Source organism: Salmo trutta, chromosome 11 (genome assembly GCF_901001165.1).
Source record: "Salmo trutta chromosome 11, fSalTru1.1, whole genome shotgun sequence".
NCBI lineage: Eukaryota > Metazoa > Chordata > Actinopteri > Salmoniformes > Salmonidae > Salmo > Salmo trutta.
This window is the reverse complement of record NC_042967.1, coordinates 21,481,772-21,504,916: the sequence shown is the minus strand read 5'-3', so window position 1 is coordinate 21,504,916 and position 23,145 is coordinate 21,481,772. Positions and strand designations below refer to the sequence as shown.

General features: G+C 42.2%; 1 protein-coding gene across 1 annotated transcript in view; it reads left to right on the top strand.

Annotated features, from left to right (window-relative positions):
• The window catches only part of LOC115202448 (fibronectin-like), a 198,606-nt gene extending 190,959 nt beyond the window's left edge, over positions 1-7,647 (top strand). Inside the window, exons 11-17 of the mRNA XM_029766599.1 lie at positions 2,370-2,639; positions 3,088-3,357; positions 4,218-4,301; positions 4,383-4,508; positions 4,597-4,739; positions 5,583-5,677; positions 7,624-7,647. Of these exons, the coding sequence (XP_029622459.1) occupies positions 2,370-2,639; positions 3,088-3,357; positions 4,218-4,301; positions 4,383-4,405 (647 nt within the window). The 3' untranslated portion in view covers positions 4,406-4,508; positions 4,597-4,739; positions 5,583-5,677; positions 7,624-7,647. The remainder of the gene's footprint in view (positions 1-2,369; positions 2,640-3,087; positions 3,358-4,217; positions 4,302-4,382; positions 4,509-4,596; positions 4,740-5,582; positions 5,678-7,623) is intronic.
• Positions 7,648-23,145: the final 15,498 nt, after the last annotated feature.

The following is a 23,145-nucleotide window of genomic DNA, read 5'->3' as shown; positions in this document are numbered from 1 at the left end:
AAGACAAACACAATGTCATCGCTCCCAGAAAAGGGAACTAACAAAGATAATCACTTCAACAACCAAATACAGAAAGGGTTTCAAAAAGGGTTCTGAAAGACACCATGGGGGTTCCCACTGAAAGATGGCAAAGCCACTAGTAAGGGGTTCTAAAGACACCATGGGGGTTCCCACTGAAAGATGGCAAAGCCACTAGTAAGGGGTTCTGAAGACACCATGGGGGTTCCCACTGAAAGATGGCAAAGCCACTAGTAAGGGGTTCTAAAGACACCATGGGGGTTCCCACTGAAAGATGGCAAAGCCACTAGTAAGGGGTTCTAAAGACACCATGGGGGTTCCCACTGAAAGATGGCAAAGCCACTAGTAAGGGGTTCTAAAGACACCATGGGGGTTCCCACTGAAAGATGGCAAAGCCACTAGTAAGGAGTTCTGAAAGACACCATGGGGGTTCCCACTGAAAGATGGCAAAGCCACTAGTAAGGGGTTCTAAAGACACCATGGGGGTTCCCACTGAAAGATGGCAAAGCCACTAGTAAGGGGTTCTAAAGACACCATGGGGGTTCCCACTGAAAGATGGCAAAGCCACTAGTAAGGGGTTCTAAAGACACCATGGGGGTTCCCACTGAAAGATGGCAAAGCCACTAGTAAGGGGTTCTAAAGACACCATGGGGGTTCCCACTGAAAGATGGCAAAGCCACTAGTAAGGGGTTCTAAAGACACCATGGGGGTTCCCACTGAAAGATGGCAAAGCCACTAGTAAGGAGTTCTGAAGACACCATGGGGGTTCCCACTGAAAGATGGCAAAGCCACTAGTAAGGGGTTCTAAAGACACCATGGGGGTTCCCACTGAAAGATGGCAAAGCCACTAGTAAGGGGTTCTAAAGACACCATGGGGGTTCCCACTGAAAGATGGCAAAGCCACTAGTAAGGGGTTCTAAAGACACCATGGGGGTTCCCACTGAAAGATGGCAAAGCCACTAGTAAGGGGTTCTAAAGACACCATGGGGGTTCCCACTGAAAGATGGCAAAGCCACTAGTAAGGGGTTCTAAAGACACCATGGGGGTTCCCACTGAAAGATGGCAAAGCCACTAGTAAGGGGTTCTAATGACACCATGGGGGTTCCCACTGAAAGATGGCAAAGCCACTAGTAAGGGGTTCTAAAGACACCATGGGGGTTCCCACTGAAAGATGGCAAAGCCACTAGTAAGGAGTTCTGAAAGACACCATGGGGGTTCCCACTGAAAGATGGCAAAGCCACTAGTAAGGGGTTCTAAAGACACCATGGGGGTTCCCACTGAAAGATGGCAAAGCCACTAGTAAGGGGTTCTAAAGACACCTACCATGGATGCCCACTAAGGTTTACCTCTGAAAAGACAAACTAAAAGAAAAACCCACATCAACTTAGGATCTGGAGTAAAAAGGAAATGGAGCTAAATAAACAGGAGTTTCTGTCTAAATGCCATGACAACCCTAACATGAGGTGTAGGTCTCCCAACATCTCTCCATCTGATGCACTGGACCAGCAGCTCTTAAATACCAGCTGGGCCAGCGGCTCTTAAATACCAGCTGGGCCAGCGGCTCTTAAATACCAACTGGGCCAGCGGCTCTTAAATACCAGCTGGGCCAGCGGCTCTTAAATACCAGCTGGGCCAGCGGCTCTTAAATACCAGCTGGGCCAGCGGCTCTTAAATACCAGCTGGGTCAGCGGCTCTTAAATACCAGCAGGGTCAGCGGCTCTTAAATACCAGCTGGGCCAGCGGCTCTTAAATACCAGCTGGGTCAGCGGCTCTTAAATACCAGCTGGGTCAGCGGCTCTTAAATACCAGCTGGGTCAGCGGCTCTTAAATACCAGCTGGGCCAGCGGCTTTTAAACACCAGAAGGGTCAGCACAGTTGTAACACATACTGAATAACGAGGTGACTCCAATCAGAGCACCCAACCTAGTAAACCTCGAAATGGATAGATAAACCCAAGGCTTTCTTCCATTCCTGTGAGCCATTATGTCAAGGAGTTGATCTGCCTCTGCTTGCTTTAACTTTATCAGTAGTACAGTATAAACACTTTGCTATTGTGGAGAGGATTTATAATAACAACATTCTTTTCATTTATATTAATTTATTTTTGGTGTGGCGGCAACAATCTGGCAGCAGGACAGCACCGTTACTAAATGAATATAGCAGAAACCCTTCATTTTTGTTACTTTTCCAATCCAACTTCTGTTGTGACGTCTGTTTTTAGCTTATTTCTTCCCATATCTCAAGGAATTGCAAGCAGCCTTTTCTACTTTATTACTACTATTCTACTTTTCCTCCTGTTGTTTATTTCTGGAGTTAAACTGTAACACTAACAATAATGTATTTTCCCTTAGTACCCTCTGCTCCAGACCAGTTGAATGTTGACTCAGTGGACACCACATCAGCTGCTGTTAGCTGGAACCAGCCACCAGGATTGGACCAAACCCAACATCATTACCAGATCTCCTACCACAGTCCAGGGACAAAACCTCACATCACTACAACATCTTCACACAGCATCACTCTGTCTGACCTGCAAGGTGGTACTCAGTACTCTGTCACTGTCTGCACTGTGCTGGAAAATGGAAAGAAAAGTAAACTGGTGTCAACAACCCTCACCACAAGTAAGGAAGTACCCTACTTAATTATTATGTCTAGTGTCAAAGTTGATTAAACTTGAACTAGTTATTGAAATAACTATGAACTAATCATAATGGATGTTTCAGTATGGGATGTTAAGGTACAGTCTCTGCTTGCTTTAACTTTTATCAGTAGTACAGTGTTTAACACGTGTTATTGTGGAGAGGATTTATAATCAAATCATTGTTTTTATTTTATATTTAAAAAATTGGTGTTTCATCAAAATTTAGCAGCGGAGCAGCAACGTTGCTAAATGAATACAGAAACTCCAAATTTGTGTTACTTTTACAAATCCAACTTCTGTTGTGTGACTTATATTTTTTTTGCTTATTTCTTTCCATATCAAAAGGAAGCTGGCCTTTTCTACTTTTCCTCCTGTAATATATTTCTGGAGTTAATCTGTAACACTGACAATAATGTATTTTCCCTTAGTACTTCCTGCTCCAGACCAGCTGAATGTTGACTCAGTGGACACCACATCAGCTGCTGTTAGCTGGAACCAGCCACCAGGATTGGACCAAACCCAACATCATTACCAGATCTCCTACCACTGTCCAGGGACAGAACCACACATCACTACCACATCTTCACACAGCATCACTCTGTCTGACCTGCAATGTGGTACTCAGTACTCTGTCACTGTCTGCACTGTGCTGGAAAATGGAAAGATAAGTAAACTGGTGTCAACAACCCTCACCACAAGTAAGGAATTACCCTACTAAAGTATTGTTTGGTGTCAAAGTTTATTCAATTTGAACTAGTTATCAAATGACTGAAGTAATCATAATGGATGTGTCAGCATGGGATGTAAAGGTACATTATCTTTGACTACTATTCTACTTTTCCTCCTGTTAAAGAGGGTAGAAATCCTCCTCATTTCATGATTTTCAATATGAGGGTAATTATTTCTATATAGTCTAAACTTTCTCACTCTGAACTTCTAACTCCAGTGGGATGGGTGTGACTTCTTGACAATGATCACAATGGCTTCAACATACAGCACCCCTGGAGCAATTAGGATGAAGTGCCTTGTTCAAGGGCACAACATATTTTTCACCTTGTCTCCGGGCTCCGGTATTCAAACCTGCAACCTTTCGGTTACTGGCCCAACACTGTAACCTCAAGGCTACCAGCCTCTACCTTACCCCTACCTACAGTACCCTCTGTTAATATTGAGACTACCTGTTGTTACCTTACCCCTACCTACAGTACCCTCTGTTAATATTGAGACTACCTGCCTCTACCTTACCCCTACCTACAGTGCCCTCTGTTAATATTGAGGCTACCTGCCTCTACCTTACCCCTACCTACAGTACCCTCTTAATATTGAGGAAACTCAAATTAACTTTGAGCGCCTTAATTTACATTTTTACATTGCAAACAGTAACAATAATTTTTTATGCCATGAAAGGTAGAGGATCTGGCCAAATTGGTTCTGGAATCCATCAGTCCAAAACAGGTGCTGTTCCTGTTTCTGCAGGATCCAGCTCAAATAAAACACTGATACAGTAAAACACATTAACACATTACCAATTGTCTTATTTTAATAACTTCTGATTCAGTACATTTTCAGTGGTGGAAGAGACCCTCCAGAGTTGCTGCAGTGTGTGTTCTACTGGCTGTGATCATAGGCCTGTGGGATTCCTGTAAGTGAAAAAATGTATTAAAAATAATTGTAGTCAATGTTTTGACTGTTACACATTTTGATTGACTTTTCCCTTTTACAGATGCAGAAAGAGACCAGCTATAGACCAGTTACAACACCCTGACTGAAGAGAGAGACCAGCTACAGAATAGTCTAAATACCAGGACCACTGAGAGAGACCAGTTACAGACCAGGCTTAGGTTCTATGGTGAGTGCAGTCTTTAATTTTCTTATTTTAGAAGTATAATTTTAATTCATACTTTTAAATGCCTGCTGCTCTGTTGTGTTTATCTCAGAGAAACCCTGTCTGGACGGATGGTGGAAGTTTGGCACCAGCTGTTACTTTGTCTCCTCCACGATGGACACAGGCGGGGGAGGTCAGAAGGCGTGCAGAGCAATGGGTGGAGAGTTGGTTATTATAAACAGCAGAGAAGAACAGGTAATAGATAATACATTAGTAATACTATAATACTACTTTTTCATTATTATTATTATTATTATTATTATTATTATCTACTTCTCTGACTAGTATTCAACATGTGTAACCAATTGTATCACTAATGTTCATGTCACTGTCAATTTATAAAATATACTTCCTGTCAGCAAAGCAAGTGCGCTTGTGATATCGCTAATTATACTACAGTATAGTAGCTGAGGCTGAAACTTGATCTAATAGTCTCACTTTGAAATTCGACCTAATCTGGATGAAAGTCTAGTTTTGACGCATTCATTCTGTGTGGTTACAGTGTTATATCTGTGTGGTAACAGGGTTAATTCTGTGTGGTTACAGGGTTAATTCTGTGTGGTTACAGGGTTAATTCTGTGTGGTTACAGGGTTAATTCTGTGTGGTTACAGGGTTAATTCTGTGTGGTAACAGGGTTGAAACAGAAACAACTCAAATGGTTCGGGGTTAGGGCTATGGGCTGTTTCCATCAAGTACTCTCCCAGCTTGCTAGATCATTGTGAACTGCCGTGGTGCAGTCGTCAGAGCAGAGTGCTTGGTCTGAGCACGTTTCCCCTCGAGCATCATGAGTTTGCACCAGTGCTCGGCAAAATTGTAAATAAAAACATTGTGAGCGCCGAGGAAGGAATAAAGGGAAGTACTTAGGACCTTTTCAAACATCCTAAACCCCCTTGTATTTCTAGTTACCAGGCTGAGTACATTCTACTACTACTACTACTATTAGACTACTACTACTATTATTTATAAAATGTAAAAGTGTTTCTCTGCTGTGGAGATTAAATAACGGCCATTGTTTTTCTTCTAAAATTATATTATAGATATTTATCCATGGATTTAAGAAGAATGTCTGGATTGGTACATATAAAAAAGATGGAATCTGGAAGTGGATTGACAACACACCATTTAACACTACGTGAGTGAACAGGTTCTGGAGGACTTTTACACTCTTTTTTATGCTGTAATAAATGACTTTTTACAGTCAGATAATCTCATCCTCAGCTAGCTCTCTCTCTCCCTCTGTAGAATGGTAACAACTGAGCCTGGGGACTAGGTTAACTGTCTGATTCTCTATGTAGAATGGTAACAACTGATCCTGGGGACTAGGTTAACTGTCTGATTCTCTATGTAGAATGGTAACAACTGATCCTGGGGACTAGGTTAACTGTCTGATTCTCTCTGTAGAATGGTAACAACTGAGTCTGGGGACTAGGTTAACTGTCTGATTCTCTCTGTAGAATGGTTACAACTGATCCTGGGGACTAGGTTAACTGTCTGATTCTCTATGTAGAATGGTAACAACTGATCCTGGGGACTAGGTTAACTGTCTGATTCTCTATGTAGAATGGTAACAACTGATCCTGGGGACTAGGTTAACTGTCTGATTCTCTATGTAGAATGGTAACAACTTAGCCTGGGAACTAGGTTAACTATCTGATTCTCTATGTAGAATGGTAACAACTGAGCCTGGGGACTAGGTTAACTGTCTGATTCTCTATGTAGAATGGTAACAACTGAGCCTGGGGACTAGGTTAACTGTCTGATTCTCTATGTAGAATGGTAACAACCTAGTCCCCAGGATCAGTTGTTACCATTCTACAGAGAGAATCAGACAGTTAACCTAGTCCCCAGGATCAGTTAACTGTCTGATTCTCTATGTAGAATGGTAACAACTGAGCCTGGGGACCAGGTTAACTGTCTGATTCTCTCTGTAGAATGGTAACAACTGAGTCTGGGGACTAGGTTAACTGTCTGATTCTCTATGTAGAATGGTAACAACTGATCCTGGGGACTAGGTTAACTGACTGATTCTCTATGTAGAATGGTAACAACTGATCCTGGGGACTAGGTTAACTGTCTGATTCTCTATGTAGAATGGTAACAACTGAGCCTGGGAACTAGGTTAACTATCTGATTCTCTATGTAGAATGGTAACAACTGAGCCTGGGGACTAGGTTAACTGTCTGATTCTCTATGTAGAATGGTAACAACTGAGCCTGGGGACTAGGTTAACTGTCTGATTCTCTATGTAGAATGGTAACAACTGATCCTGGGGACTAGGTTAACTGTCTGATTCTCTCTGTAGAATGGTAACAACTGAGTCTGGGGACTAGGTTAACTGTCTGATTCTCTCTGTAGAATGGTTACAACTGATCCTGGGGACTAGGTTAACTGTCTGATTCTCTATGTAGAATGGTAACAACTGATCCTGGGGACTAGGTTAACTGTCTGATTCTCTATGTAGAATGGTAACAACTGATCCTGGGGACTAGGTTAACTGTCTGATTCTCTATGTAGAATGGTAACAACTGAGCCTGGGAACTAGGTTAACTATCTGATTCTCTATGTAGAATGGTAACAACTGAGCCTGGGGACTAGGTTAACTGTGATTCTCTATGTAGAATGGTAACAACTGAGCCTGGGGACTAGGTTAACTGTCTGATTCTCTATGTAGAATGGTAACAACCTAGTCCCCAGGATCAGTTGTTACCATTCTACAGAGAGAATCAGACAGTTAACCTAGTCCCCAGGATCAGTTAACTGTCTGATTCTCTATGTAGAATGGTAACAACTGAGCCTGGGGACCAGGTTAACTGTCTGATTCTCTCTTTAGAATGGTAACAACTGATCCTGGGGACTAGGTTAACTGTCTGATTCTCTATGTAGAATGATAACAACTGATCCTGGGGACTAGGTTAACTGTCTGATTCTCTATGTAGAATGGTAACAACTGAGCCTGGGGACTAGGTTAACTGTCTGATTCTCTATGTAGAATGGTAACAACTGATCCTGGGGACTAGGTTAATATTCTCTATGTTGTATTGGATGATTTTCAACTCTGATTCTCTGTGTTGTTTATAGCTATTGGATGGAAGGGGAACCAAATAACATGCATGACGAGTGTGTTGAGATCTCACAGACGGCATCAGACCCATTGAAGAATTGGAAGGTTGCACCATGTGCTACTCCAAAACACTGGGTGTGTGAAAAACCGTTCACCCCGTAGTCTAATTATAATAGCTAAATGTAATTCCCTATCTTATGGAGTTGAACTGGTTTTCCCTGTGTTAGGCTGAACCTGTTTTTGTTTCTATGTATAACTACATTGAAAGATGTATTTGATGTCTTTAAAGAGACCATGTCTATGTGGTTTGTCCACCCTTCATCAGGCCCAGGGGAGTGGAACTGTGGTCTAGTTGGCTCTAACTCTGGTTAATAAAAAAATGTCTTTACCATATTTACAATTTTTACCATTATGGTGTGCACATAACAAGTTAACAAGATACTGTTTTCATTGAAGTTTTTACAGCTATCAATACATTTCAAATGCAGCAGTGTTCTATGTTTGCTTCCATTCTGTTCCATATGTACCATGTGTTCATTCTACTGATTAAATAGATCTATATACTGTGATCCAGGAATCTGATTTACTCGTCAGGTATACTGTATTACTAAGTGTTGTAATGTACTAATAGTAACTCCAGTGTGTTTCTTCTAAATGGTGTCAGTTACTAGTTGACATAGCACAGTAAAAACACTTTAGTTAATAGATAGAAAATAGTCCTTATCAGTAAAGTTATAGCAGTACCAGAATTGACCACTAGATGTGTTGTGTCATGCATGGACATGTGACCAGAGCCTGTATTCACAAAGCGTCCCAGAGTAATAAGAATGCTGATCTAGGATCAGTTTGGTCTTTGACCTCTCTGGTAATGTTAGCATATCTTTTTCACTTAGCTTACCCATTACAAAGGAACCAATGGGATAGTCCCAAAAGTGCAAACTGCCCAACCAGCAACACAATACTCCTGTTGGATAACATATTCACATTTAAAAATCTGCAATATTCTGTAACATGAACTTTCAGTTGACTGAACTTTAGTTCCTCATACTTCCTGATTCCAACCACCCACACGTTTTCTGGAGAAGCCCAAATTAACCACATGTTACCTTGTATCTGAACCTTTCGTCCAGTGGTATATTAGTTATTATTAGTTCATAATTGTTTGTCCAAATAAGGTAATGGCTATACTGATGTTGACAGAATGTGGGCTTGTTTGGTCTTTAATAACACATGAGGAAACAACTCCAGTCTTACATTTTGTGATCACTCAGTACATTTTGTTACCCTCGTTTTATTTACAAACCAATATACCATATTTGGATTCATCCAGTTTCCACCCTCAAAGACTATAAAATGTAAAATGTATTTTCTCAATTTCACCAGATATGATCATTTAATGCATTATCTGATTATTTTGGAATGTGTTTGGGGTTCTGGGGGACTGAGCAGATGGATCCACAACTGGGTCAAAGTACATAGCTATGTCAAATAATGAGTATGATTGATTGGGCAGACAGAATACATACAGGACAGGACAATGGGTTTTAGAGATAAAAAATGTAGGCTACTGGCCTACAAGGACACTTTACTCCAATATTACACCCAGTGTAGGCTCCTGGCCCACAAGGACACTTACTCCAATATTACACCCAGTGTAGGCTCCTGGCCCACAAGGACACTTACTCCAATATTACACCCAGTGTAGGCTACTGGCCCACAAGGACACTTACTCCAATATTACACCCAGTGCAGGCTACTGGCCCACAAGGACACTTACTCCAATATTACACCCAGTGTAGGCTACTGGCCCACAAGGACACTTACTCCAATATTATACCCAGTGTAGGTTACTGGCCCACAAGGACACTTACTCCAATATTACACCCAGTGTAGGCTACTGGCCCACAAGGACACTTACTCCAATATTACACCCAGTGTAGGCTACTGACCCACAAGGACACTTACTCCAATATTACACCCAGTGTAGGCTACTGGCCCACAAGGACACTTACTCCAATATTACACCCAGTGTAGGCTATTGACCCAGAAGACAATTTACTCCAATATTACATTTCTTCCTCACTCAGTACAATTTATCTTCCTTTTGACAAACACCAATATACAAAAAAGTATGTTTTTTTTCTCCAACTCTAAAGGACTGGTAAGATGTATTTTCTCCATGTCACCAGATATGATAATGTTGTGCATTGTCTGATTATGTTGTAATGTGTTAGTATTTCTTGGGGACTTAGCAGGTGGAACCACAACTGGGACAAATCAAAGTTTATTTGTCACGTGAGCCAAATACAACAGGTGTAGACCTTACAATGAAATGCTTACTTACAAGCTCTAACCAACAGTGCAAAAAAGGTATTTGTTGAACAGTAGCGAGGCTACATACAGGCACCGGTTAGTCAGGCTGATTGAAGTAGTATGTACATGTAGATATGGTTAAAGTGACTATGCATATATGACAAATAGAGAGTAGCAGTAGCATAAAAGAGGGGTTGGCGGGTGGTGGGTGGCGGGACAAAATGCAGGTAGCCCGGTTAGCCAATGTGTGGGGGCACTGGTTGGTCAGGCCAGTTGAGGTACATGAATGTATAGTTAAAGTGACTATGTATATATGATAAACAGAGAGTAGCAGCAGCGTAAAAGAGGGGTTGGGCGGGGGAGGGGGTGGCACACAATGCAAATAGTCCGGGTAGCCATTTGATTACCTGTTCAGGAGTCTTATGGCTTGGGGGTAAAAACTGTTGAGAAGCCTTTTTGTCCTAGACTTGGCACTCCGGTACCGCTTTCCATGCGGTAGAAGAGAGAACAGTCTATGAGTCTATCACTGGGGTCTTTGACAATTTTTAGGGCCTTCCTCTGACACTGCCTGGTGTAGAGGTCCTGGATGGCAGGCAGCTTAGCCCCAGTGATGTACTGGGCCGTACACACTACCCTCTGTAGTGCCTTGCGGTCGGAGGCCGAGCAATTGCCGTACCAGGCAGTGATGCAACCAGTCAGGATGCTCTCGATGTTGCTGCTGTAGAACCTTTTGAGGATCTGAGGACCCATGCCAAATCTTTTTAGTTTCCTGAGGGGGAATAGGCTTTGTCGTGCCCTCTTCACGACTGTCTTGGTGTGTTTGGACCATTATAGTTTGTTGGTGATGGGCAGTGTGGAGTGCATTGGAGATTGCATCATCTGTGGATCTATTTGGGAGGTATGCAAATTGGAGTGGGTCCAGGGTTTGTGGGATAATGGTGTTGATGTGAGCCATTACCAGCCTTTCAAAGCACTTCATGGCTACGGCCAAAGTACATAGCTATGTCAAATACTGAATATGCTTGATTGGGGGGCAGAATATGTACAGGACAATCGGTTTTAGAGATGTAGAACTAAGTGGTTTAAATATATTTTACTCAATAACAGTATTGTGTTGACAGTTGCGCAGAGTTTGCACTTTTGGGACTATCCCATTGGTTTCTTATGATGGGTTCTAAACTTGAAAATATGAAACATCCTTATTCATATCACTGAGGGAGAGAGGGAAATGCAGAACATGTACATTCTGTCAGAAAATGTTATTGTTAGACTTCAGGAATCCTATTGGAAGGAGAAGAGCCACAGTCTGATACAGGTCAACAGGGCCACCGTGAGTTGGGGAGGAGTGAGGAATTTGGGCCGAGGTTAGGTCAGATGAAGTGAGGAAGAACAGTTAATTCTAAAGCCCTGTCTAGCAACAGAGGTGTATTGGCTGTTCAGATGTGTACGGAGGAGACTCAGCATAGGAGGAAGGGTTAAATACCAGTGCTTGTGGGAATAGTATGTCTTGGTCTGTTCAGCTGTCTGACCCAGTGGTGGAATAAACTTGGTTTGAGATTTACTAATCGTCCGTCGAGTCTTTACTCTTTTTAGAACCTAACAATTAGTACTGGTTAAGCTAAGTCAAGCTCAATTATTTACATAAGAAATACATAGAAACGACGATCTATGCAAATGCAGGTGGAGAGGAAGTGGAGAATCCAACAACGCAGACTGGATATTGATGATGACACATACATATCCGGGAGCATACCACTCTGCATCTCACTACTGGCTTGTTTCTGAAGCTAAGCAGGGTTGGTCCTGGTCAGTCCCTGGATGGGAGACCAGATGCTGCTGGAAGTGGTGTTGGAGGGCCAGTAGGTGGCACTCTTTCCTCTGGTCTAAAATAAAATATCCCAATACCCCGGGACAGTGATTGGGGACATTGCCCTGTGTAGGATGCTGTCTTTCGGATGGGACGTTGAATGGGTGTCCTGACTCTCTGAGGCCATTAAAGATCCCATGATACTTATTGTAAGAGTCGGTGTGTTAACCCTGGTGTCCTGGCTAAATTCCCAATCTGGCCCTCAAACATCATGGTCACCTAATAATCCCCAGTTTCCAATTGGCTCATTCATCCCTCTCCCCTGTAACTATTCCCCAGGTTGTTGCTGCAAATGAGAATGTGTTCTCAGTCAACTGACCTGGTAAAATAATGGATAAATACAACTTGTTTTATGCCAACAAGCCCAGGAAAAGGGATGATGGTGTTAAATATTAAACTAGCAATCAATGCACACAGATGGAAACACACACTTTAACAGGTGAGAGTACTGCAGTAAATAATGTTTCTTACTGATCAATATAGCAACTAAACCCTTACAACCAGAGAAAAGCCACAAATATCTGTTGTTATAATACTCTGTCATTCAGAACATTTTCTGTGGGGGAAGATACCCTCTGGAGTTTCTGTACTGGGGTCATAGTCTTGTTTGTCTACTGCAAGTTTGCTATACACTAATAGTGAGTTACTGTTTGTTTTGACTGAACCATTTCTCAGATTCAATGGTGTGATAGTTAGTGTTTCATTAACTTTTCCCTTTTACAGAATGTTGGGTTAAAAGGTTAAGGTTAGGTGAATGGTTTGCTGAAAGGGTTAAGGTTAGGGGAAGGTTTAGCTAAAAGGGTTAAGGTTAGGGTCAGGTGAAGGGTTAGCTAAAAGGGTTAAGGTTAGGGGAAGGGTTAGCTGAAATTAAGGTTAATGATAGGGTTATGAGAAGGGTTAGCTAAAAGGGTTAAGGTTAGGGTAAGGGTTAGCTAAAACGTTTAAGGTTAGGGTCAGGGGAAGGGTTAGCTAACATGCTAAGTAGTTGCAAAGTAGCTAAAATGTAGTAAGTAGATGAAAGTAGATGAAAAGTTGCCAATTAGCTAAAATGCAAATGTTGTCCATGATGAAAATGCTAAAGTTGTCCAAATCCAAACCTTTGGGTTGCTAGATGATTGCCTACCTATCCACACTAACCAACCACCCTATTTTAGTTTATGCCTTAAGTAACCATCTATATTACTTATCCATACCTAACATAACATATCATACTAAATGTCACGGATTTACATTAAGAATAATACAAAATGCTCTGAGACCAGGTTTCGGGGAAGAGACATTTCCACAGAAGTCCTGGGGTCACTGATGCCAGGAGAGGTGTAATGAGTCATGAAAACTTTAATTGATAAAATGTATATTACAGTGTGAATCAAATTGTTGCGTTTGGTTTTTTATTAAAGAGCTGCACATTTGGATATTTATTCAATTGTATGTTTTCTGGTTGATGTATTTTTAAAGTGACTGGATTGAAATTGTATGTTGGGTAGACTGGTTATCAGGCAAATCCCTGTTGTCTGGTCATAACATTCAAATTGATTAGATTAGAATCTGGATGTGTGTTCCTGTCTTTTATCTTTACTAGAAACGTGCTAAGAAATGTTTGTTCAGGTTGGGGGTGCATTTCCTCTTGAATTTGGTTAAAAGGGCAGTGATTTCCCTCATACTTTGAGGACTTGCTACCAAACTCCTGTGTGTCAGACACTTCTGGGAAGGCTTTCCAATAGATGTTGGAACTTTGCTGCAGGGACTTGCTTCCATTCAGCCACAAGAGCATTAGTGAGGTCAGGCACTGATGTTGGGCGATTAGGCCTGGCTCGCAGTTGGAGTTCCAATTCATCCCAAGGGTGTTCGATGGGGTTGAGGTCAGGGATCTGTGCAGGCCAGTCAATTTCTTCCACACCGATCTCGACAAAACATTTCTGAATGGACCTCGCTTTGTGCATGGGAGCATTGTCTTGCTCAAACAGTAAAGAAAATTGTTCCTCCTCCATCAAACTTTACAATTGGCACTATGCATTGGGCCAGGTAGCATTCTCCTTGCATCCCCATACCCAGATTTGTCCGTCAGACTGCCAGATGGTGAAGCGTGATTCATCACTCCAGAGAACACGTTTCCACTGCTCCAGAGTCCAATGTCGGCAAGCTTTACACCACTCCACCCGATGCTTGGCATTGCACATGGCCACGTTGAAAGTCACTGATAACAGCACTCACAATCCATATTAGCCATACAATTTGTATTATTTATGACAATATATTACATACAGTATATAAGGCCTTTCGAGGGCCTAGTTATACCCTGACACAGTGGTGTTAGGAATCTCCTGGTTTACAAGCCACATCAGGCCTGCAAGTCACATTATGCTGGCTTGCAAAGTGATGTGTAATTCGAATTGGAATACAACCAGAGTTAGGAAATCCAACAAGTGGGGTTGTTATTCACACGCAACCTGCATTCAGAATGACTGACAGGGTAATGAAGATTGAATACTGAGACTACCTCAATAATCTTAACTGGAACAACCATCTCAGTAATAGGTACAATAAATACATTTACTAACAGATTGGATTAGTTTAGGAAATATTATGTTATTTATCTTTGTGTAGCATAAAATTAATCAACCTGTCACGGTCGTCGTAATGGATGGACCAAAATGCAGCGGGTATGTGAATGCTCATTTTATTTAACACGAAAACAAAACAAGAAAACGATGAACGGACGACAAACAGTCTTGTAGGCTCACACAGCAGTACAAAGAATAATCTCCCACAATCCCCAAAACAAACAAACTCCTAATTATAGGACCTTCAATCAGAGGCAATGATAACTAGCTGCCTCCAATTGAAGGCCCCAATCCCAAATACTAAACATATAAATAAACACCCTAGAAACAGACATAGAACTGTACAACAAAGAACTAAACCAAAACCCCCCGGAAACATAAATAAAACACCCCTCTACATTAACCCACACTCAAAACCATATAAAACAAATACCCCCTGCCACGTCCTGACCAAACTATAATAACAAATGACCCCTTTACTGGTCAGGACGTGACACAACCAATCAATGCAAAAACACAGATATTACAGTTAACCAACTATTCAGAAAATCTCCCTGATATATGATATATGGTTCTGTGTAGAACCCTTCTTGGCTTCTAAAGAATCATGAAAGAACCCATTCTTCCAAAAACGGTTCTTAGGATATTAATGCTCTATTTTTGGCTGGCGTTAAGACGGCGCTAGTGTCAAACCCACGTTAGTTTGCAATTTCCTCATTTAAAAACTGGCGGACTGGCATTTTCCAACCGAAGACCAACCAAAAACCAACAAAAAGCTGGTTTTAGCGGTAATGCAGTTAGTTATGTCATGAATTTTGACAGTAGAAACGCAGCCTATCCAGCCGTGACTCAAACTGCCCATATGCACATGGAACAATAGTTGCCTAATGTGCTTTTGGTGCCTGTATACTTCATATTTAGAAACATACAAAAACAAATCCCCATTTCGTTTTATTTGATTAGAAACCAAGCATAGCCTCCCCTCCTTTCAATGAAAGCTTTGTTTTATGTCTGCCCAATGCAGTCGTGAAGTAGTCAATACTGTTGTTAACCTCTCTAGGGTAGGGGGCAGTATTTGCACGGCCGGATAAAAAACGTACCCGATTTAATCTGGTTATTACTACTGCCCAGAAACTAGAATATGCATATAATTGTTTGATTTGGATAGAACACACCCTAAAGTTTCTAAAACTGTTTGAATGGTGTCTGTGAGTATAACAGAACTCATATGGCAGGCAAAAACCTGAGAAGATTCCTTACAGGAAGTGCCCTCTCTGACCATTTCTTGGCCTTCTACACTCTCTTTATTGAAAACTGAGGATCTCTGCTGTAACGTGACACTTCCTACGGCTCCCATAGGCTCTCAGAAGGCGGCAAAACGTTGAATGATGACTTTGCAGGCCATGGCTGAAAAACAGTAGCGCATTTGGATAGTGGTCGATCAGAGAACAATGAGACTGGGGGCGCGTGCACGAGCCGACACCATGTTTTTATTTTTTCGTCTTTGAACGAAAACAGGGTTTCCCGGTCGGAATATTATCGCTTTTTTACGAGAAAAATCGCATAAAAATTGATTTTAAACAGCGGTTGACATGCTTCGAACTACGGTAATGGAATATTTAGATTTTTTTTGTCACGAAATGCGTCGGGCCCAATACACCCTTCGTCGCTCTTTGGATAGTGACCTGAACGCACAAACAAAACGGAGCTATTTGAACATAACTATGGATTATTTTGAACCAAACCAACATTTGTAATTGAAGTAGAAGTCCTGGGAGTGCATTCTGACGAAGAACAGCAAAGGTAATCCAATTTTTCTTATAGTAAATCGGAGTTTGTTGAGGGCCAAACTTGGTGGGTGTCAAAATAGCTAGCCCATGATGGCGAGCTATCTACTCAGAATATTGCAAAATGTGCTTTTGCCGAAAAGCTATTTTAAAATCGGACATAGCGATTGCATAAAGGAGTTCTGCAATATTCTGAGTAGATAGCTCGCCATCACGGGCTAGCTATTTTGACACCCACCAAGTTTGGCCCTCACCAAACTTCGATTTACTATAAGAACAATTGGATTACCTCTGCTGTTCTTCGTCAGAATGCACTCCCAGGACTTCTACTTCAATAACAAATGTTGGTTTGGTTCAAAATAATCCATAGTTATGTTCAAATAGCTCCGTTTTGTTCGTGCGTTCAGGTCACTATCCAAAGAGCGACGAAGGGTGTATTGGGCCCGACGCGTTTCGTGACAAAAAAATTCTAAATATTCCATTACCGTAGTTCGAAGCATGTCAACCACTGTTTAAAATCAATTTTTATGCGATTTTTCTCGTAAAAAAGTGATAATATTCCGACCGGGAAACCCTGTTTTCGTTCAAAGACGAAAAAATAAAAACATGGTGTCGGCTCGTGCACGCGCCCCCAGTCTCATTGTTCTCTGATCGACCACTATCCAAATGCGCTACTGTTTTTCAGCCATGGCCTGCAAAGTCATCATTCAACGTTTTGCCGCCTTCTAAGAGCCTATGGGAGCCGTAGGAAGTGTCACGTTACAGCAGAGATCCTCAGTTTTCAATAAAGAGAGTGTAGAAGGCCAAGAAATGGTCAGAGAGGGCACTTCCTGTAAGGAATCTCCTCAGGTTTTTGCCTGCCATATGAGTTCTGTTATACTCACAGACACCATTCAAACAGTTTTAGAAACTTTAGGGTGTTTTCTATCCAAATCAAACAATTATATGCATATTCTAGTTTCTGGGCAGTAGTAATAACCAGATTAAATCGGGTACGTTTTTTATCCGGCCGTGCAAATACTGCCCCCTACCCTAGAGAGGTTAACAACAGTATTGACTACTTCACGATTGCATTGGGCAGACATAAAACAAAGCTTTCATTGAAAGGAGGGGAGGCTATGCTTGGTTTCTAATCAAATAAAACGAAATGGGGATTTGTTTTTGTATGTTTCTAAATATGAAGTATACAGGCACCAAAAGCACATTAGGCAACTATTGTTCCATGTGCATATGGGCAGTTTGAGTCACGGCTGGATAGGCTGCGTTTCTACTGTCAAAATTAATGACATAACTAACTGCATTACCGCTAAAACCAGCTTTTTGTTGGTTTTTGGTTGGTCTTCGGTTGGAAAATGCCAGTCCGCCAGTTTTTAAATGAGCAAATTGCAAACTAACGTGGGTTTGACACTAGCGCCGTCTTAACGCCAGCCAAAAATAGAGCATTAACATCCTAAGAACCGTTTTTGGAAGAATGGGTTCTTTCATGATTCTTTAGAAGCCAAGAAGGGTTCTACACAGAACCATATATCATATTTCAGGGAGATTTTCTGAATAGTTGGTTAACTGTAATAGCATTTCTAAGGTATTTGAATATCATGCCACGGGATTCCACTGGCTGTTGACTAGGTGGGACGATTTCGTCCCACATACCCAAGAGAGGTTAACTTCTATGGGAAACGTGGGACGTGAGCGTCCCACTCTATTCAACAGCCAGTGGAAGACCGTGGCGCAAAATACAAAAACCTTAAAAATGCTATAACCTGTTAGGGCTAGGGGGCAGTATTGACACGGCCGGATAAAAAACGTACCCGATTTAATCTGGTTACTACTCCTGCCCAGTAACTAGAATATGCATATAATTATTGGCTTTGGATAGAAAACACCCTAAAGTTTGTAAAACTGTTTGAATGGTGTCTGTGAGTATAACAGAACTCAAATGGCAGGCCAAAACCTGAGAAGATTCCATGCAGGAAGTGGCCTGTCTGACAAGATGTGTTTCATCTAGGCTGTTTTTATTGAAGACTTAGGATCTTTGCTCTAACGTGACACTTCCTACTGCTCCCATAGGCTCTCAGAGTCCGGGAAAAAGCTGAAGGATATCGAGGCAGGCTCTGGCTGAAACACTTTATCGCGTTTGGCAAGTGGCTGCTCAGAGTACTGTGGGCTTAGGCGCGTGCCCGAGTCGACCGAATGCTTTATTTTCTTTCCTCTGTTTACCTAAACGCAGATTCCCGGTCGGAATATTATCGCTTTTTTATGAGAAAAATGGCATAAAAATTGATTTTAAACAGCGGTTGACATGCTTCGAAGTACGGTAATGGAATATTTAGAAATTTTTGGTCACAAATTGCGCCATGCTCGTCACCCTTATTTACCCTTTCGGATAGTGTCTTGAACGCACGAACAAAACGCCGCTGTTTGGATATAACTATGGATTATTTTGAACCAAACCAACATTTGTTATTGAAGTGGAAGTCCTGGGAGTGCATTCTGACGAAGACAGCAAAGGTAATAACATTTTTCTTATAGTAAAGCTGACTGGTGAGTGCTAATCTTGCTGGGTGTCTAAATAGCTAGCCCTGTGATGCCGGGCCATCTACTGAGAATATTGCAAAATGTGCTTTCACCGAAAAGCTATTTTAAAATCGGACATATCGAGTGCATAGAGGAGTTCTGTATCTATAATTCTTAAAATAATTGTTATGCTTTTTGTGAACGTTTATCGTGAGTAATTTAGTAAATTCACCGGAAGTTTTCCTGCTAGTATGCTAGTTCTGAACATCACATGCTAATGTAAAAAGCTGGTTTTGATATAAATATTCTTGCTTATTGACAATGTTTGGCATGTCCATGCTTAGCCATAATGCAATTTACAGTAGGCCTAGCACCTATATCAGTGTGAATACTATTGAAGCCATGCAATTACTTAGAACAATGTGGACTGCAAATGGGTCAAGTTAACCTATTTAGCAAAGATTGGATAGGTTGTAAAGACCGGCGCTGAAGATGAGAAGCAGGTACGGGGAGTCAATATTTAATATAGCACAGACATTAAACAGGACAGGAACAGCGTCAGCACCAGGTAACATAACGACATACTAACATTAATCCTTAAGCCGGGAACAGAGCTTGGGAACAGACAGATATACTGTAGGGGAGGTATGACACAGGTGATTGAGTCCAGTTGAGTCCAATAATATCTGATGTGTGTGATGGGGGAAGGCAGGTGTGCGTAATGATGGTGGCAGGAGTGCGTAATGCTGGGGAGCCTGGCGCCTTCAAGTGCCAGGGAAGAGGAGCGGGAGCAGGCGTGACGTAGGTCTACATTTAGTTATTTGTTTCTGTAAGCCATTTAACAAACTATAACAGACTGACATTGGAATTGGAGTTGATTTCAAGGCAATACATAAAAGACCGAAAATACACAACCTGAAGAAACCACATATTTCGTCACGGAGCACATTCTGATTGACCAGTGAAGGGCCAAGCCTAGTCACACCCACAACTTGTTTATTAAAAAAAAACAGCCCTTCCGCGCCAACTCCAGCAAGTGCACCGATAATTGCAATAGTGAAAATAGCCCAAATATCTCTGACCCCTGAATCTATAGCACTACCACCTGCGCTTAGATTTACCATTGTGTTAGGTTTGTTAAAATAGAGCCCTTAGATTTACCATTGTGTTAGGTTTGTTAAAATAAAGCCCTTAGATTTACCATTGTGTTAGGTTTGTTAAAATAGAGCCCTAGGTGTTATAGATAGAAAAATGGGGACTATGTACAAAACGTGCTGTCATTTCTAAATGGATGAAAATACCCTCAAATTGAAGATGACAGTCTGCACTTTAACCTTATAGTCATTGTTTGATTTCAAATACAATCTTTTGGAGTATAGAGACAAAATAATATAAAATGCTTCCCTATCCCAATAATTAGAGGACACTGTATCTCAAACCGTTTTCAAACACTGAGCTGACCTGGTTATGCATTTACAAAGTTGCTGGAACAGTCCTATAAAGGACTGTAATTTTCTGTATGCGTTCTGTCAATGGTGTGCGTACTGGGAGCGACGTCAGGTGCAGGAGAGCTGTGAACAGGTGCACACTTTATTTAGGCAGGAGAAACCAACAGACGGACACCACTGCGTCGAAACCTCCATCCAACATGCCAAAGTGCAAAAACGCGCAAACAGTCCCAATAATAAAGTACCATCAAATAAACATACCTCGTGATATAAAACACGGAATAAATGCGCACCAGAATATAGCATGTCAAAAATGACACGTAACACGAAACAATCACACACAAAGACATGAGGGGGAACAGAGGACTAAATACATGTAGTGTGATTGGGGAATGAAAACCAGGTGTGCAGGGAACAAGACAAAACAAATGGACAAATGAAAAATGGAGCGGCGGTGGCTAGAAAGCCGGTGACGTCGACCGGGAACGCAGCCCGAACAAGGAGGAAGTCGTGACACGTTCCTACAGCGAGTATAGGACCACTCATGATACGCAAGAAGCATGAGCTTTAATTATTGCCTAAATTAAAAATTATTCTAATTTGAGAATTCATTATGATGACTTCATTAGTGAATATTATAAGGACAGTTTGTACATAGTATGGTTGGAGTGTGAGTCAGTCAGCATGATAGTGTGAAAAAGGATTATTATAGAATCGCATTCAAATCTGCTAACCATGTGTATGTGACAAATACAATTTGATTTGATTTGAAGGTCAACTCTGTTTAATTTGGATAATGTCAACATGAATACATTGTCAAGATGTGTTTAAATGTCCTTTGCACTATTGGCACCATTTTCTCTTTGTTACAAAGAGTAGAAAGAAACTCTCCTCTTGGGATACTCAAAAGCCTGGCTGGTCGTTTACCCAGTAACACACTAGAGACGACAGCTAGTCTAGCAGTTAGGAACGTTGGGCCAGTAACACACTAGAGACGACAGCTAGTCTAGCAGTTAGGAACGTTGGGCCAGTAACACACTAGAGACGACAGCTAGTCTAGTGGTTAGGAACATTGGGCCACTAACACACTAGAGACGACAGCTAGTCTAGTGTTAGGAACGTTAGGCCAGTAACACACTAGAGACGACAGCTAGTCTAGTGTTAGGAACGTTGGGCCAGTAACACACTAGAGACGACAGCTAGTCTAGTGGTTAGGAACGTTGGGCCAGTAACACACTAGGGACGACAGCTAGTCTAGCGGTTAGGAACGTTAGGCCAGTAACACACTAGAGACGACAGCTAGTCTAGCGGTTAGGAACGCTGGGCCAGTAACACACTAGAGACGACAGCTAGTCTAGCGGTTAGGAACGTTGGGCCAGTAACACACTAGAGACGACAGCTAGTCTAGCGGTTAGGAACGTTGGGCCAGTAACACACTAGAGACGACAGCTAGTCTAGCGGTTAGGAACGTTAGGCCAGTAACACACTAGAGACGACAGCTAGTCTAGCGGTTAGGAACGTTGGGCCAGTAACACACTAGAGACGACAGCTAGTCTAGCGGTTAGGAACGTTGGGCCAGTAACACACTAGAGACGACAGCTAGTCTATTGGTTAGGAACATTGGGCCAGTAACACACTAGAGACGACAGCTAGTCTAGTGGTTAGGAACGTTGGGCCAGTAACACACTAGAGATGACAGCTAGTCTAGTGGTTAGGAACGTTGGGCCAGTAACACACTAGAGACGACAGCTAGTCTAGTGGTTAGGAACATTGGGCCAGTAACACACTAGAGACGACAGCTAGTCTAGTGGTTAGGAACATTGGGCCAGTAACCGAAAGGCAGTTAAACCCCCAACAACATCTGCTCCCCGGACGGCGATGACATGGACGTTGATTAAGGCAGCCCCCCACACCTCTCTCATTCAGAGGCGTTTGGTTAAAAGCGGAAGAACGCATTCAGTTGTTCAACTTAGTAGCTTTCGCCTTTCCCCACATGCAGATCAGAAGACGGTCTGCTGATTTTCTGTAGATTTTCTGTAGCACCTTGAGGTTATGCCAAGCAGTTGCCATAACAAGCGGTGATGCAGCCAGTCAAGATGCTCTCAATGGTACATCTGCAGAACTTCTTGAGGATCTGAAGGCCCATGCCAAATATTTTCATCCTTCTCAGCAGGAAGAGGCATTGTCGTGCCCTCTTCACAACTGTTGGTGTGTGTGGACCACGATAATCCCTTAGTGATGTGGACACCGAGGAACTTGAAGCTCTCGACCTGTTTCCCTACAGCCCTGTTGATGTGGATGGGGGCGTGCTCTGCTCTCTGTTTCCTGTAGTCCAAGATCTGCTACCTTGCCTTGCTGAGGGAGAGGTTGTTGTTGTATATTCCTTAATTCCATTATTTTACTTTTAGATTTGTGTGTATTGTGTGTATTGTTGTGAATTGTTAGATATTACTGCACTGTTGGAGCCAGAAACAGAAGTAATTCGCTACACCCGCAATAACATCTTCTAAAAATGTGTATTTGACCACTAAATTTGATTTGATTTGGATTAGATTTGTTGTCCTAGCACCACACAGCCAGGTCTCTGACCTGACCTGTTTCATCGTCGTCTGTGATCAGGCCTACCACCGTCATGTCGTCTGCAAACTGCAAACTTAATGATAGTGTTGGAGTTGTTCACGGCCACACAGTCGTGGGTGAACAGGGAGTACAGGAGGGAACTAAGCACGCACCCCTGAGGGGCCCCCGTGTTGAGGGTCAGCGTGGCGAATGTGTTGTTGCCTACCCCCACCACCTGGGGCAGCCCGCCACGTTGCCTTGGTGTTCTTGAGCACAGGGAATAAGGTGATCTGTTTGAAACGTAGGTAGTACAGACTGGGTCAGGGTCGAGGTTGAAAATGTCAGTGAAGACATTTGCCATCTGTTCAGCGCATGTCCTGGTAATCCGTCTGGCCCTGCGGCATTGTGAATGTTAGCTTGTTTAAAAGTCTTACTCACACTGCCTACAGAGAGCTTGAACACAGTCGTCCGGAACAGTTAGTGCTCG